This window comes from Phodopus roborovskii, unplaced genomic scaffold, assembly GCF_943737965.1.
Source record: "Phodopus roborovskii unplaced genomic scaffold, PHOROB, whole genome shotgun sequence".
Taxonomy (NCBI): Eukaryota; Metazoa; Chordata; class Mammalia; order Rodentia; family Cricetidae; genus Phodopus; species Phodopus roborovskii.
The window spans coordinates 16,403,560-16,420,656 of NW_026126636.1; the positions used below are offsets into that span (position 1 = coordinate 16,403,560).

General features: G+C 36.4%; 2 protein-coding genes across 7 annotated transcripts in view; one reads left to right on the forward strand and one right to left on the reverse strand.

The window, feature by feature from the left end:
• The window catches only part of LOC127238813 (zinc finger protein OZF-like), a 300,203-nt gene that overhangs the window by 155,468 nt on the left and 127,638 nt on the right, over positions 1-17,097 (forward strand). The gene's annotated exons all lie outside the window — the stretch shown is intronic.
• Positions 1,057-17,097, reverse strand: part of LOC127238804 (zinc finger protein 345) — a 250,649-nt gene continuing 234,608 nt past the window's right edge. For 4 of the 6 annotated variants that reach the window (XM_051207541.1, XM_051207539.1, XM_051207540.1 and 1 more), the window contains exons 3-5: positions 8,914-8,998; positions 7,496-7,622; positions 1,057-5,033 (exon numbers count right to left, since the gene is read on the reverse strand). In XM_051207541.1, coding sequence (XP_051063498.1) covers positions 2,218-5,033; positions 7,496-7,622; positions 8,914-8,998 — 3,028 coding nt within the window. In that variant the 3' untranslated portion in view covers positions 1,057-2,217. The remainder of the gene's footprint in view (positions 5,034-7,495; positions 7,623-8,913; positions 8,999-17,097) is intronic. The other 2 variants (XM_051207543.1, XM_051207542.1) reach the window with 2 other exon arrangements.

Consider the following 17,097-nt stretch of genomic DNA (forward strand, 5'->3'; position numbering starts at 1 on the left):
ACAAAGATTCTCTCTCTGCCCAGTCAGTATGCACACTACAGGTACTAACCATTTCAGTTTCAAACTGAAATACCTTAATGTGCATACACAATATTTCCCCTTGTGTTGGCTATTACTATCCTTTCACCGAAATCCCTGAAACATGTATACAATGGTATGGTTAAATGCACTGCAATGTATTTCTTGGCCTAGGTCTAAAATGACTGAGTCTCAAGTATCAGTATTCTAATATTGCTTAAGAGTTGGAATAAGTACATCTCCATCTTTTCTCGGTACTGCAAATGATTTTAAAACACATTCCTTGGCATTTAAGATATATAGCAGTATGTACACATTGTTTTAATAGGTTATCAAATGTAAGTTTCATAATTTACAGATATTTGTATGGATCAACTCACACATGAAATAAAATCAAAGTGTTTATTAAAGCATTTTCTTGAGATATAGTTCATGATTAATTATTCTGGTATGTCTACAATACTACAGTTGTTCAACGGCCTTAACAAAAAGATGGGGAGGGGGCTTGTAGACCAGAATTTCTAAGGTAAAATAGGAAACAAGGATACAATAGTATTCAGTATTTGCCCATGGGCAGCAGTGTTCTGAGGTTCATTGGAGCATTACTGAAGCATAGTCTAAGAATTTAGAGGCATGGATAGACAAAGTACACTTTGGAATGTCTCTGACAGTTTTGTAGACATGTTTTCATTTGTCTCTCTGCAAACTGCTCTTTCTCCTCCCTGAATGTAACAAAGAAAGCAAGCAGCCTTCTCTCTCTGGCTCCCTAAGCCTACATATTCTGTCTGTGTTGAGCTCCTTTAACCATAAGTTATTACTATGCCAGTAAACCTGGAGCAGTCAAAACCAATAGAATTAAATTCTTTCTCTAATATAATTTTTCTGCTGTACACACAATTTGGAGGAACAACAAATAGGGTCAGCACATTCCATTAGCACCCCCTCCCTGGCCTGGGGAAAATGCAAAGTACATATGCATGTAGGCACCCAAATAGAAACTAACAACAGAACCAAATATGAAAGCCACTAAAATCCATGTTGTTGAACCCATGAGCTTTATTGGGATTAATTACAGGAATATGGAAGAGTGTTGTGAAATAATTAATTACACTGTATAAAGATGTGTCACTGATTGGTTTAATAAGAAGCTAAATGGCCAATAGCTAGGCAGGAAGAATAGGTGGGAGTTCTGGGAAAACAAAGGAACTAGGGATGAATCTACACATGGGCAGATGCCAGCAAGATGTAGAACAAGTTAGATACAGAACAACAACAAAAAAGGGTAAAAAGCAGTACGATGGCATATTGATTAAAAATAAGGGACAATTTAAGATACAAGAGCTTCTTAGCAAAATATGCTTATCGAGGAGCCATTTATAGGGTTAAAAGGGACTTAGAGGTAATTACCACCACAAAATGCCAACCTAGTGTGGGATGTAGATTACAAACACTGGACATCTGAAGATGCTGCTCACCTGCAGGCATACCCACAGGTTAAAGGATGCCCTGTCTTCGTGGCTCACATTTCTTGGAGCTTCATCTAAGCAGCATGATTGGTATATTTCTTCACGGGAGTTAAACACAGTGAATCCTGTCAGATTCATGTATTTCTTGATGCTATTGACTGGTTTCTGTCTTAATCAGATTCCCTTCAGGATGGATTGTTTTAGTCTCCAGGAAAGGCCTGCACATTCATCAGGTTTCTCCATTTTGTACTCATTATTAATTATTTGAAGTTGAAAAGGTATGTTTTAAAAAAACTCTTTTTCCACATTGCCACATTTTCAGAATTTTTCCTCAGTATGAAACTTTGATATTTTCTAATATTTGAACATTGCTTAAAGGGTTTTCGAGTTTTTCCTGTTCACAATGATTCTCTAATATGGAGCCTCTAGTGGTCCATAGGGACATAGCTTGGCTATAGAACATACCACATTATTTACTATTCTCCACAGTATGTATTTTTTTGTTTATTAGATATGAGTGAGGTAAAGTCACATGCAATACATTTGTAAAGTATCTCACCTTTATAAATTTCCTGATGGAGTCTAAGATATGAGTGGTAATAGATTTAGCATATTCACAACATTTATAAAATTTCTCCCCTGTATGAGAAATTTCTGAAGCAATCTAAGGTATGAGCCACTGGGAAAGATTTCTCACATGCACATTTATAAGGTTTCTCTCCTGTATGAATTATCAGATGTACTCTAAGATATGACTCACCGGTAAAAGATTTGTCACATTTATTGCATTTGTAGGGTTTTCCTCCTGTATAAACTCACTGAGGGGTTGGAAGTCTGCATTTCCATATAAAGCATTTGCCACATTCATTACATTTGTAGGTTTCTCTCCTGTATGAATTCTCTGGTGTTCTCTTAATTTGAATTTCAGACCAAAGCATTTGCCACATTCATTGCATTCATAAGTTTTCTCCCGAATATGAATTTTATGATGTATCTTTAGATGTTGTTTCTTGATAAAGGATATGCCACATTCACTACATCTGTAAGGTTTCTCGCCTCTATGGATTTTCTGGTGCAATCTAAGATAGGAACCAGTGGTAAAAGATTTCTGACATTCGCCACATTTGTATGGTTTCTCTCCTGTATGAAATTTCCGATGTATTCTAAGGTATGACCCACTGGCAAAGGATTTCTCACATTCACTGCATTTGTAAGGTTTCTCGCCTGTATGAATTCTCTGATGTAGCCGAAGAGATGAAGAACTGGTAAAGGATTTCTTACACTCACTGCATTTGTAAGGATTCTCTGCTGCATGAATTTTCTGATGGCTTCTTAGATCTGAACCAACTGAAAAGGATTTCTCACACTCACTACATTTATAGGGCTTCTCTCCTGTATGAATTGTCAGATGTCTTATCAGCTGTTGCTTCTGGTTAAAGCCTTTGCCACATTCACTACATTTGTAAGGTTTCTCAGTTGTATGAATGTTCTGATGCAATTGAAGAGATGAACTACTGGTAAAGGATTTCTCACATTCACTACATTTATAAGGTCTCTCACCTGTATGATTTGTCTGATGTCGCCTAAGTTGGTGTTTCTGAATAAAGGATTTGTCACATTCAGTGCATTTATAAGGTTTCTCACCTGTATGAATTCTCTTGTGCAATCGAAGTGCTGAACTACTGCTAAAGGATTTCTTACATTCACTGCATTTGTAAGGATTCTCTTCTGCATGAATTTTCTGATGGCTTCTAAGATCTGAACCAACTGAAAAGGATTTCTCACACTCACTACATTTATAAGGCTTCTCTCCTGTATGAGTTGTCTCATGTCTCTTCAGCTGCTGGTTCTGGAGAAAACCTTTGCCACATTCATTACATTTGTAAGGTCTCTCACCAGTATGAAATTTCTGATGCAATCGAAGAGATGAAGAACTGCTAAAGCATTTCTTACACTCACTGCATTTGTAAGGATTCTCTGCTGCATGAATTTTCTGATGGCTTCTAAGATCTGAACTAACGGAAAAGGATTTCTCACACTCACTACATTTATAAGGCTTCTCTCCTGTGTGAATTGTCAGATGTCTTCTCAGCTGTTGTTTCTGGATAAAGCCTTTGTCACATTCATTGCATTTGTAAGGTCTCTCACCTTTATGAATGTTCTGATGCAACTTAAGGTATGAACTACTGGTAAAGGATTTCTCACACTCACCACATTTATAAGGTTTCTCGCCTGTATGAATGCTCTGATGCAATCGAAGAGATGAATTACTTGTAAAGCTTTTGTCACATTCACTGCACTTGTATGGTTTCACACCTGCATGAATGTTCTGATGCAACCTAAGATATGTAGTACGGGCAAAGGCTTTCCCACATTCAGTGCATTTATAAGGCCTTTCACCGGTGTGAATTGTCTGATGTCTCCTAAGATGATCTTTCTGGGAAAAGGATTTGTCACATTCGCTACATCTGAAATTCTTCTCCCCTGTATGAAGTTTCTGATGGGTTATTAGGTGTGTCTTCTGGGTAAAGCATTTGCCACATTCCCTACATTTATAAGGTTTCTCCCCTGTATGAATTCTTTGATGTGTTTTAAGTTTAGCTTTCTGAATAAAGGATTTATCACATTCAATACATTTGTAAGGTTTCTCTCCTGTGGGAATCCTCTGATTTGTTTTACCAATTGAGGCAGTGGAAAGGGATTTATCACATTCACTAAATCTGTCAATTTTCTCTTCACTATGGCTTCTATCATGATATTCAAGATGTGACAATGTGTAGAAGTTACTACACTCCTTGTCTTCATGAGACCTCTCACCTCTATGAACTTTCTGATATTTTCCAAGATCTGAGCAATAAATGAAGGAGTTGCCATAATCAGTAAATTTGTAAGTTTTCTCTTCAGTGTGGCTTCTGTGAAATCTTTTATCTGCTGAATCAAAAAAGCACTTACTACTTTCAGTACAATTGTAGGATTTTTCTCCATAATGAATGTTATTACGTATTCTGTGTTGCAATAAATTCAGAACGAAACTGCTACAATGTGTCCGTTTATAAGGTTTCTCCTCTGTATGAGATCCTTTATGTCTACTGAGGATTGAGTGTATCTTAAGGCATTTTTCACATTTCTGGCATTGCTGTGATTTTTTTTCACTATGGATTCCTGTCAGTGTGAGTTCACGGTTATAGTTATCAGTCTCTGTGTTCTTGTGTTCTTCCTTTCCAATGCAGATTCCTAGATTTTGGCTAATGATGGAACAGAATCTTAAACAGCTTACACAGTCCTTATGTTTGCAGTGTTCTTCTCCCATGTTGCCACTTCTTTGTCTGGTTTGTAACTCCACAGCGGTATCTATTTGGTTTCCAAATTCAATCTTGCAGTTTTCTGCAATATCACTTCTGTCATAAGGTACATATTCAAAAGATTCATGGGTAACTTTGCTAAGCTCATCACATTTAAAAGGCTTCTCTTGGAGATTCACATAATCATGAACAATATTCTTTGTACCATGCTGAAGGTCCTTATATCCAGCACACATGTGATGGTTGTCTGGAAAATTAGCACAATTAAGGATTATAGAGTTTGATTCATGAATAACAGATTCAAAACCTGAAATTTCCCTAAGAGGGTTAAGTAATAATTCTTAGGAATAGAGCTTTGAGCAGATGCTTTTTGCACTTAACTATCATTATATGGAAGTTCAGAAGAACCTCCCCTCAAACGCAAGGATCACTATCAATATTCTCACCCTTATCTAAACCTTGTGAAAGGTCAGACAAATAAGTGATCTAGCAATAATGAACTCTGATAAAGGAATTCTCTGAAGGGTCACATGAAGATCTCCTCTTCTTGCGATGGTTTCTAAGACATAGTCACATTGGGTTGCCTTCTTTGCTTAGGAACTCTCTTTGCAACCTAGGCTGAAATGAAACTCACCAGTTTCTTCATCTTCCCTAAAGTGATGACTAAAACCATGCCAAGACATCTCAAACAATAAAGAAAAACAACACATGCTTACCACCAATATCTGTTTCTCTAATTTAAAACCTCTCTGTTTGAGGGCTCTAAGGGGGATGCTTGGATTTCCTTGGGCAGAGGAAAAAGAGTGGACACTGGTAGTGGAATGGAGGTGGATGAGAATAGGAACAGAAGAGATCAGGCTGTGGGGGAGAAAGGAGGGAGAGAATATGGGGAGAGAAAACTGCAATGGTATACGGGAATGTATGTTAGAGAGAGAGTGTGTGTGTGTGTCTGCACACGCACGCATGTGTGCATGGTGTATGTTAGAGTGTATGTGCGTGTGTGTGGTATATGTTAGAGTGTGCGTGTATGTACGTGTGTGTGCGTGGGTGTATGGTGTATGTTAGAGTGTGTGTGTTAGAATGTGTGTGTTAGAGTGAGTGTGTGTGTCAAGAGTATGTGCACACGTGTGTGTTAGTGTGTGTACGTGTGTGCATGTGTGTTAGAATGTGTGTGTGTGTTAGAATGTGTATGTTAGAGTGTGTGTGTGTGTAAACAGTGCAGCAGAAACTCCCAGGATTCTATAAGGATGACCCTAAAAAGAACTAGAAACGGGATTGTAAGTCTGAACTAGCCATCCTCTATAACCAGGTAAGGCTTTATGCTGAGACTGGAACACTAACCCAGGCACAAACTTCCACCTATAATCTAGCCCACCTGCAAGATGTGCTGGAGCAATAGAGGTACAGAATTGGTGACAGTGGCCAGACAATAACTGCAGTAACTGGTCTAATTTGAGGCACACACCATGAAAGGAGGCCCATGCCTAATATTGCCTGGATGACCAGGAACCTGAAGCTGGAGGGTCATGATACATATGATAGGGAAAAAAGTAAATAAAGTGATTCCTAATGATATTCTTATATCACCGCCTAGTCCAATTCTCATCAGAGGCTACCAGCTGCATCTGACAGTAATAGATGCAGAACCCACAGCCAAACATTAGGCAGAGAGTTCAAATTGGAAAGCAGTTCAAATTAGTGATCTCCATCAGGTCTGTCACCTTGGAGCTCAGCAACATCAAGGAATGAGAGAAAGAAGTGTGGGAGGCAGAGAGGATACCAGAAGAACATGATCCACAGACAACAACTAGGTAGAGCTCAGAGACTCACGGAGACTGCAGGCATCTATCTGTTCTAGGTCCTCTGCATATATGCTACAGTTGTTAGCTTGGTGCTTTTTTGGGACTTGTAACAGTGTGAGTGGAGACTTCTCTTGACTCTTCTGACTGCTTCAGGACCCTTTCCAACCAATGGTTGCTTCATCCAGCTTTAATGTGATAAATTGTGTCTAGCCATGTTTTTTTTTTTTTTTTTTTTTTGGTTTTTGTTTTTTCTGGTTTGTTTGATTTGTTTTCAAGATAGGGTTTCTCTGCACAGTCTTGGCTGTCCTGGAACTCACTCTGTCCACCAGCAGGCTGGTGTTAAGTTCAGAGATCTGCTGGTATGTACCTTTCGAGTATTGGGATTAAAGTGGTGTGCCATTACTGCCTTGCTATGTAATATATCTTGTTATGCTGTGTGAAGGCTTGTTCCTTTCTAAAAAGAAATGAAAGAGGAATAGATCTAGATGAGATGGGAGGCTGGAAGATATGAGAGGAGAGGTAGATAGGGGATTCTGGGACCAGGATGTATTGAAAAAAAACAAACCAACAAAAAAAAAAAAACTCAGAAACTGGAAAATAGCTTAATCCAATAGTAAATTCAAAACACTTTAATTACTCAATATATGGTAATATCTGTCCTTGTCCTAAATATTCAACTGTCTTTGTATTTTGAGGTTTACATTAAAAACAGGTAACAGGGCTGGAGAGGTCAGGCAATATATAGCACTGGTTGTTGTTCCAAGAACACAGAAAGTGTAAAGGAAAAGACATGAAAAGAGTATGTTGATAATCACCACTTCCCTTTTTTCTGGGAGTCTCTAGACAATTATACAAGTAGTTAAACACAAATGATAAATCAGGAAATCTACATGAAGAGCACTCTTACCTACAAAGACTAGATTGCTGTAATTCTCCAACATCACATCCATGTACAATGTCCTCTGAGACGAGTCCAGACATTCCCACTCCTCCTGGGACAGGTCCACAGCCACATCCTGGAATGTCAATAGACACTGAAAGGGAAAAGTACACATTCACCATAAGCTGCAGGACAAAATGCCTCTCTAGGTAAAAGACAACTATAAAATAAGAGATATTTTATGATACAGGTGAGGTATGAATATTGGTCAAACACAAGTTTTCTACATACGCTACAGAGAGGCACAGCAGTTAAGAGCACTTGCTGCTCTTCTAGAGGACCACAGTTTGGCTCACAGCACCCAGATGGCACTATTCCAGTTCTATGGTATCCAATGCTCTCTTCTAAATTCTATAGGCAGGAGACTCAGATAGCACTCACACAGTAAGATAAAACTGAAAGTTAATTTTAATAAAAGGCACTTTCCAGAATACCAATAATCTATATTGTATTTCCTATCTTTGTGAAAACACGATGCCGTAATAGTATCATAATCAGCAAAGTTGTAAGGAAACATTAAGATACACACTTAAGGTCTAATGTACCTTTACAAAGGCTGCCTTGAAATCAAAGATCTCACAAGCACAAGTTAGGATGAACAAAATTATGCTCCCAAATACTACAATGCTCAACCTTGCTCAAATGCATATGCTGTACCAATCGTCATTACAGCTGGGCCATACACGACTCTATTCTAACATTCTCACTTTAGATCCATAGCTTTCTAGAACATGCTTTCTAGAACAAAGAGACAGAATATGGAATGGAGAATTCATGTATGAATTAAAAGTGAGAGATTTTTCTTTAAATAGTGAAGAATGTAACATCAGTGCATACATCCAACATACAAAACAACTCATAGACTCAACTATTTTATGAAGGTTTTTATGAAAGTATTTACAGGCATAAAATAGAAATGTCAGCCTTAGATAGTGTTAATATTATCTAAATTTTTATAAAAGTAGAAAATAGGTGAATAACAATTTTAGAAATTAGATATGAGGTTTCACTACAGAATGAGAAAAATATTTACAAATAAACATTGAATGTGACAATGCATTCAGAAAAGGTATAAAGATATTCTGTGTTCTGTCTCTCTTTTGCTCCTGCCTACTGATTCAGATGTAGAACCCTTGGCTACTCCTCCACTACCATGTCTGCCTTCTTAACACCATGCTTCCTGCCAGACAATAAAGGACAAAATCTTGGAACCTATATGCCAGTCCCAATTAAACGTTTTCCATTATAAGAGATGCTGTGGTCATTGTCTCCTCACAGCAATAGAAACCCTAAAGCAGATGACATTACCAGAGGATGAAAAACAAAAGCTCACATGTTTTCAATTATAAAAACAAATTTCAAAGAAATGCAGACATGACACTGACCTGGGGTGCATTTACAGGAAAATCATCCATTCTTCCTGTTGCTCTTCTCTCAGTTTCTGTCTCAGGAACAAACACCAGAACTCTTCTTGACATTTTATATCAAAGTATCAGAAATACAAAGCTAACATTAATACAATGTTACAGACATTGCCAAAACACATAAGAACACCAAAACCCAAATTGATACTAAAGGTCTTCTCAACATTCCTACAGACAGGAGGCTTGGAAGGGTATATTTTCTGTGGTGAAAGAAAATAAGTATTAACATTATCACTGCACCCAGAAACATGGGCTCTTAAAGTAGATGGTGAAGGAAGTTTCATTTGAAGAAAGTTTGAAATAACAGAAGACATGTATTCAAGCAGCACTGCAGTTCATAACCAGAGGCAAAGTATACATAGGAACCTCAGAGAGAACCTATGAAGGAAAACACAGGAAATAAGACAGTCTACAGAAAGAATAGATAAATTAAGGAGAGCTGAGGTATAGTGATCATGTCCAAATTACAAACACAGTAAACCACTATTTCAATCTGGAAGGAAATATACTACCAGTCAGCAACCACTCAGGTTACTAAGACAAACAAAAACAAATAGTTTAAAAAAGTCCCTGTGACATGAAAATCTCAGAAGAAATAGAACTGGCATAAAGACAAATGTTCTACAAGATTTTATGATGAACTCCTAAAGGAACTTGGAGGAAATGGAACATGGTCAACACAGTTAAAGGCCAATAGTACAATGCAAGCAAAAAAATTAAGAGAATTAGCAGGAAAACTGTAAGGAGAGGAAAATGCTTGTGCTCTCCAGTCTTAATGAATCAAGAGATGTTAAGAGTGGGTTAGAGAAATCTGAATAAGATAAAAGATAAACAGGAGAGTCAGGTAGGAAAGTAAGATTTCAAACTCCATTTTAATGATGATGAAATCATACACATAATGCCTCATAGATACTAAGGCTGTCCATTCTCTCCACACTAATTCAACACAATGCATCCAAGGAAGGGAAAGAGAAAATTCTCAATGCTTCAAATAAAGAAAGGCAAGTTTTCCCAAGTTACAATTAATGTAATTCTGAAATTCCAAATCATTCACATTCTAAGGGAAGCTTCAGATCTGAAAATAGTCTTAGTAAACTATATAAAATTCACAAACAGTATCGATTTTTTTTTTTTGTTTTGTTCTGTTATTTTATATTCTAATAGAAGATGCCAAGAAACCAGCAAACAACTTAGTGTCTAAAAATGTCTTGAAATCCTGAGATTTTTATGTGGTAATATATGGGTTTTGCCATCTCAGGATATGCATTCAGCAGTCTCTGAATAAGTGTTTCCTGATGCAAATGAAGTTCCTTGGTCCTATCTGAAAGCTCACACCAAGCTATGGTGTGAACAGAAAGAACCATGAAAAGGCAGTTGCATTGTTTTTACATGTTGTAAAATGTCAGTATATTCTCTCCTAGGGCCTGTAACCTTTCCATTCATTGTCTCAGGGCCAGTTTCCATAAGTCTGTGTATTTCCATTGTGAAACTGGCCTCAGATCACAGCAGAAAGCCTTCTATTACCCATAGAATAGTCTTTGTAGTTTTATACTGATGGGCATAATGTGCAAAGTACTGGCAAGTTTACTTTGCAGTACACAGTGTCTGTCTGGGGACAGCCATTGATGATCTTCTCTCCCTGCAGTTTGCAGAGCACTTTTAGCAGTTTGAGTGTCCCACCTACACCAACTGGAGGAAAAGAAACCCCTGAATCACAGGCCCCCACCTTGCCCACTGTAGGAAGAAATATGTGGACAATAGTGTAAGAACACATTCAACAAAATGAAGAGCAATATGACACCACCAGAGACTAGGTGTTCTACATCACGGAGACCTGAACATCCCAATACAATTGAAGCAGAAGAAAATGACCTTAAAAAATAACTTTATGACAATGATAGAGGCCCTTAAGTAGGAAATGAGAAACTCTCTTAAAGAAATTCAAGAAGTCAGGCAGTGGGGAAGCACACCTTTATTTAATTCCCAGCACTTGTGAGACAGAGGCAGGTGATCTCTGTGAGTTCGAGGCCAGCCTGATCTACAAACTGAGTTCCAGGACAGGCTCCAAAGCTACACTGAGAAACCTTGTCTTGAAGAAAAAAAAAAGACAAAAAATGGGGGAAAAGACAAACCAAAAAATGCAAGAAATCAACAAATCTCTTAAGGAAAGCCAAGAAAAAAAAAAATTAAAAAGGTGAAGGAAACAATTCAAATAGTCCAAGACTTGAAAACTGAAATAGAGGCAAAAAGAAAACACAGACTGAGGGAATGCCAGAAATAGAAAATCTAGGTAAACAATTAGGAACTATAGATGCAAGCATAACTGACAGAATACAAGAGATGGAAGAGAGAATCTCAGGTGATGAAGATATACCAGAGGAAATAGATTCATCAACCAAAGAAAATCTTAAGTCCAACAAATCCTTAACACAAAATAAATATGGGACACTGTGAAAAAAAACCAAACCTAAGAAAAATAGTTACAGCAGAAGGTGAAGAAGCCCAGTTCAAAGGCACAGGAATCATATTCAACAAAATCATAGAAGAAAACTTTCCCAACCTAAAGAAGGACATGAAAGTACAAGAAGCTTACATAACACCAAATAGACTGAACCACAAAAAAAATTTCCCCTCACCACATAATAATCAAAACACCTAACATACAGAATAAAGAAAGAATAATAAGCAAGGAAAACGTCCAAGTATATAAAGGCATATAAAGGCAAACCTATCAGAATTACACCTGACTTCTCCATGGGAACTCTGAAAGCCAGAAGTCATGGATAGATGTTCTAAAGACACCACAGATACCAGCCCAGACTACTTTACCCAGCAAAGATTTCAATCGCTATAGATGAAGAAAAAAAGACATTCCATGAGAAAACCAGATTTAAACAATACATATCCACAAGTCCAGCCATACAGAAAGTACTGGATGTAAAACTCCAACCCCAGGGAGTTAGCTACACTCACAAAAACAGATAAATTTATAAACAATAAATAATCCCATATTACCTAAAGCCAAAAAAAGGGAAACACACACAATACCACTCCAAAAATAATAGGAATCAACAATCAATGGTAATTAATATCTTAGTATCAACGATCTCAGTTCACTTACAAAAAACAAAACAAAACAAAAAACAGGTTAACAGAATGAATACAAAGACAGAATCCATCCTTCTGCTGCATACAAGAAACACACCTCAACTTCAAAGACAGACATTCCTTCAGACTAAAGGGTTGAGATAAGATTTTCTAATTAAATGGACCTAAGAAACAAGCTGGTGTAGCTATCCTAATATCTAACAAATTAGACTTCAAACTAAAACTAATCAAAAGAGATGAAAAAGGTCATTTCATTTTATTCATCACAGGGAAAAATACATCAAGATGAAGTCTCAATTCTGAACATACATGCCTCAAGACAAAGGCACCCACATTTGTAAAAGAAACATTACTAAAACTTAAATCATACATAAAACATCACACACTTACAGTGGGAATCATCAACACGCCACTCTCACCACTGCACAGAACTACCAGATAGAAACTTAACAAAGAAAAAAAGGAACTAACAGAAATAATGACTCAATTGGGTTTAACAGTCATCTATAGAACATTCCATCCAAACACAAAAGAAAATACCTTATTCTCAGCACCCCATGGAACCTTCTCTAAAACTGACCACAAACTTGCCAACAAAGCAAGCCTCAAAAGATACAAAAAGGAAAAAAAAAAAACTGGAATAACCCCCTGTATCTTATTGGATCACCATGGTTTAAAGTTAGAATTCAACAAGAACACTAATTGCAAAAAAGCCTACAAACTCATGGAAATTGAACAATGATCAATTACATCACTCTTGGGTCAAAAAGAAATAAAGAAATCAAAGACTTCCTAGAATTCAATGAAAACGAATGCACAACATACCCAAATTTATGAAACTTAGCACTTTGAAAGAAGTGTTAAGAGGAAGGCTCACAGCACTAGGTGCCTACATAAAGAAACTAGAAAATAGTCAAACTAGTGACTTAACTGCACACCTGAAAGCTCTAGAATAAAAAGAAGCCAACTCACCTAGGAGTAGACACCAGGGAATAATTAAATTGAGGGCTAAAATCATAAAGTAGAAACAAAACAATACAAAGAATCAATGAAACCAAAAGTTGGTTCTTCTAGAAAAAAACAAGATAGGCAAACCTTTATCTAAACTAACCAAAAAGCAGAGAGAAAACATGCAAATTAACAAAATCAGAAATGGAAAGAGGGACATCCAGAGAATCATCAGGTCATATTTTGAAAACCTGTTTTCCACAAAATTGGAATATTTAAAGGAAATGAACAATTTTCTGGAGAGATATCACATACCAAAATTAAATCAAGAACAGATAAGCAATTTGAATAAACCTATAACTCCTAACAAAATAGAAGCAATCATCAAAAGTCTCCCAACAACAAAGACCACAGTCAGTTGGTTTCAATACAGAATTCTGCCAGAAATTAACAGAAGAGCTACTACCAATACTCCTCAAATTGTTCCACACAATAGATACAGAAAGATCATTGCCAAACTCTTTACAAGGCAACCATTACCTTGGTGCCCAAACCTGATCCCATGGCAGCTGTGCCTCATGCACAAAACCTGCACAATATTAATGCATCTGAAATCCCAGCATGAGTTGTAGAAGAAATCATCATCTGAGATGTTAGGCAATTCATACATTAAATATGGGGGGGGGGGGAATGAATGGAAAGAAAATGTGGCTAACCAGGAATGGGACACAGGGTGATGAGGGTGTAATAGTGGGAAAAAAAAGATGCAATTATTAAATATCAATATTCACTAATTATGAAAAAAGCCTATAAATAGAACTCAAGAGGAACTACCACTGCCTAGTTGAAGCAGAATCTTTTTATCATCTATACAGCCAACCAATTAAAAAGGGTTTTTATGAGCTATTATTGTTTCTATTTATTTAATTAAAGCTCAACAGAAAAAATAGTAATATTTTTTAATTTTTAAAAAAAATTAATTTAAAAAGAGAGACCTCTAAAATGGAAACTGAGCTCACTGAAGGAAGTGGGGATGATACTGGAAGATGGAAAACCTTTCGCGCACATGATATAAAAACATACTATTATAAAAACCAGTGTTAAATGATATATATAGTTAATTCAAAATCCATGACAATCATCTCCCCATTTTAAACTTCAAAGATACATTAAAGAGAATCCTACAAATGTACATGGAAGCACTTAGACTGTGTGAGTGCATAGCAAGCCTAGGCACATAGAGAAGAGCTTGTCATCACACCCGTGATGATGGCACAGAGCCACACAAACAACTGTACCATGGGAGTGGCAGAAGGCACCCAAAGCTATAGGAGCAGCAGATGCAGAATGAACACAAGGAGCTGTGACCATGTGAATTTCACCAAAACACTTAAAAAATGTGTTACAGAATAGGAAACCTCATCAATTAATGATGTCAGGAAAAGTAACCATCCACGTGTAAAATAATAAAACTGAGACCAATTCAATGAATTGTGAAACCAGGAGAGTCACACAGGAGGAAGTGCATCCATATATAGACACAGGGACCTAGTTTCTAAATGGAACTTCAAATTATAAAGATTTGGTATAAAGGAAACGGTAATAACTAAAAGTATCAAGCAACAGGCTACAGGATGTATATATTATTAACAAACTTTTCATAGTATGATACAAAAATATCCAGAATATACCAAAAGAAGGAAAAATATCACAAAGCAAATAAATAGTATTGTAATCAATAATAAGCAAATGAACTGAACATACCAAGCTCAAAAGCAATTAAAGCATCCCAAATGTACACAGTACATGCTCCACACATTTAATCACACACACACACACACACACACACACACACACACACACACACACACACACACAATACTCATCTAATATTACACTGAAATCGCCTCTCTGCCTGGTCAATGTCAACACTCAAGGTTCTCAACAATAACAAACATTGAAGACAATGCGGAAGGAAAAACATGGAGACACTGTGCAGCTTCTTGGACAACCGAACAAGAAAAAAGAAAACATAGAGAAGATGATAAAGTTTTTTGAGGAACTGAACATGCGGCAGAATAAAACAATAGAGAAAGCAATGCAGACAGAAGAAAAGAGACTTAAGAAATAGACAAAACCTAACAAAATGGTATGAGTTTATATTTTCTTTAAGTGACTTCTTGAAATGTATAAAGATAGTGCTCCCTAAGCCAAACTACTATGCAAATAGACAACTTCAAAAAAGGACAGTCAAATATATATGTATATATACATATATATTCCAACACAAGTATTTACTTCAAAAGTAAGGATACAAAGTGCAAAGAAAGAAAAAATACTTTTTTTAAAAGGTCTGCTGTGAAGAGGGTCGGTCATAATTATGGTGGGAGGCAAGTTGAAAAAGTCAAATCTATCAACACACAGAACAAAGAGTATTAACAAATGGTCAAATGGTTCATTTTCCAGAAAGCTTTATGATCAATATCAATATGAATGTATTTCACAAAATAGCTCCCAAATACATGAAGCAGCCAATAACAAAACTGTAGGAAGAAATAGACAAGTGATGTATGGAAGCTTCAATGTCTACCACTGAGAAAGACGAAAAGCACAGAAAACCATTAATGTCTAGCTGGCTTGCAGAGAATCACCCACACAAGAGCAGAAGTCTCCCAGTTTTCTCAGTCTTCCAGTAGCATGGTCCAGTATGCACATGTCAGAAAAAGTCAACATGGCCTGGCGGTGCAAGCCTTTAATCCCAGCACTCAGAAGCTGGGGTGGGTAGATCTCTGAATTCAAGACAAGTCTGGTCCACTCAAGAGTTCCAGAATAGCCAGGACTACATGGAAAGTACCTCAAAACCTAAAAAACAAAAAAAAAAAAAAAAACCAAAAAAAAAAAAAAAAAAAGGAAAAAAAAAAAACCAAAACCCAAGTAAAGACCAATGTTTAAGAAATGTCTTTTCCTCATCTCAGAATGCTGACATTAACAGAAGGCAGAATCCACAATGACTACTGAATAAGATATATATGTGTGTGTGTATATATATATATATATATATATATATATTATATTATATTACAATAAGTAATAATATGTGTTTAACATAATTATATTTACTTTATAAACATATTTAATGTTTAATATCTAGCTATATTTTAAATATATAATAATATGATTCATATAATACATGTGAATGTTAACTCACTGCTACCATGTTCACATTCAAACAAGTGAAGAAACATAAAACGATGTTTCTAAGATTCTAAATAGCAAAATCCTACAGGGATTTCTTAAATATAGAGAGAAATATGTTCCTAAAATTTGAAAATGAGAAATCACAAAGAATTTAAAAAGTATTCGACAAAGATCAAACCCAGAGGTGATTTGAAAATATATTAAAACTATAGTAATACAAAATATTAAGAGTTTATGTGAAGACAGAAGATGGGAAATCAAAGGGAAGACAGTGTAGATGGAGTTTCATATTCCACATAGATATTAAGCAAATCTTATCAAAATCCTGCTGGTACTAATTTAGAAAATAAAGAAATTAACCATAAAAAATAGAGAATCTGAAAAAAGTATAAAATGTCGCAAGTTCTTTTTTTCATTTTTTTCAAGATAGGGTTTGTCTGTAAAATCGCCCTGGCTGTCCTGGAAGAGAAAATGTAGACAAGGCTGGCCTGAAACTCACAAAGATCCTCATTGGTCTGCCTCCCTGAGTGCTGGGATTAAAAGCATGCACTACCACCACCTGACCAAAATGTTCCAAATTTCAGGAGCAGAAAAATCCCAAAAGGCATAACTAAACATAGTATTAAAATTATGATAATTAAAGCATTTCATATTGATAAGACATAATCAGTGATATGAATGGAAGAGTAACAGCATCACTCACATGAAAAACCAAATTAAATTATACTTGCCTCTGAATATTAATTCTTACATAGTGAGTCCTCTAATACCTACAATAGGAATATTCGGAGATAATTCGCAGTGGAATTTTTTAGAATCGTTTTAAATGAAAGAGAATGAGGTGAAACCAATTTCATGCCCTGTTTCTACTGTCACTTTAACCCTCCCTAC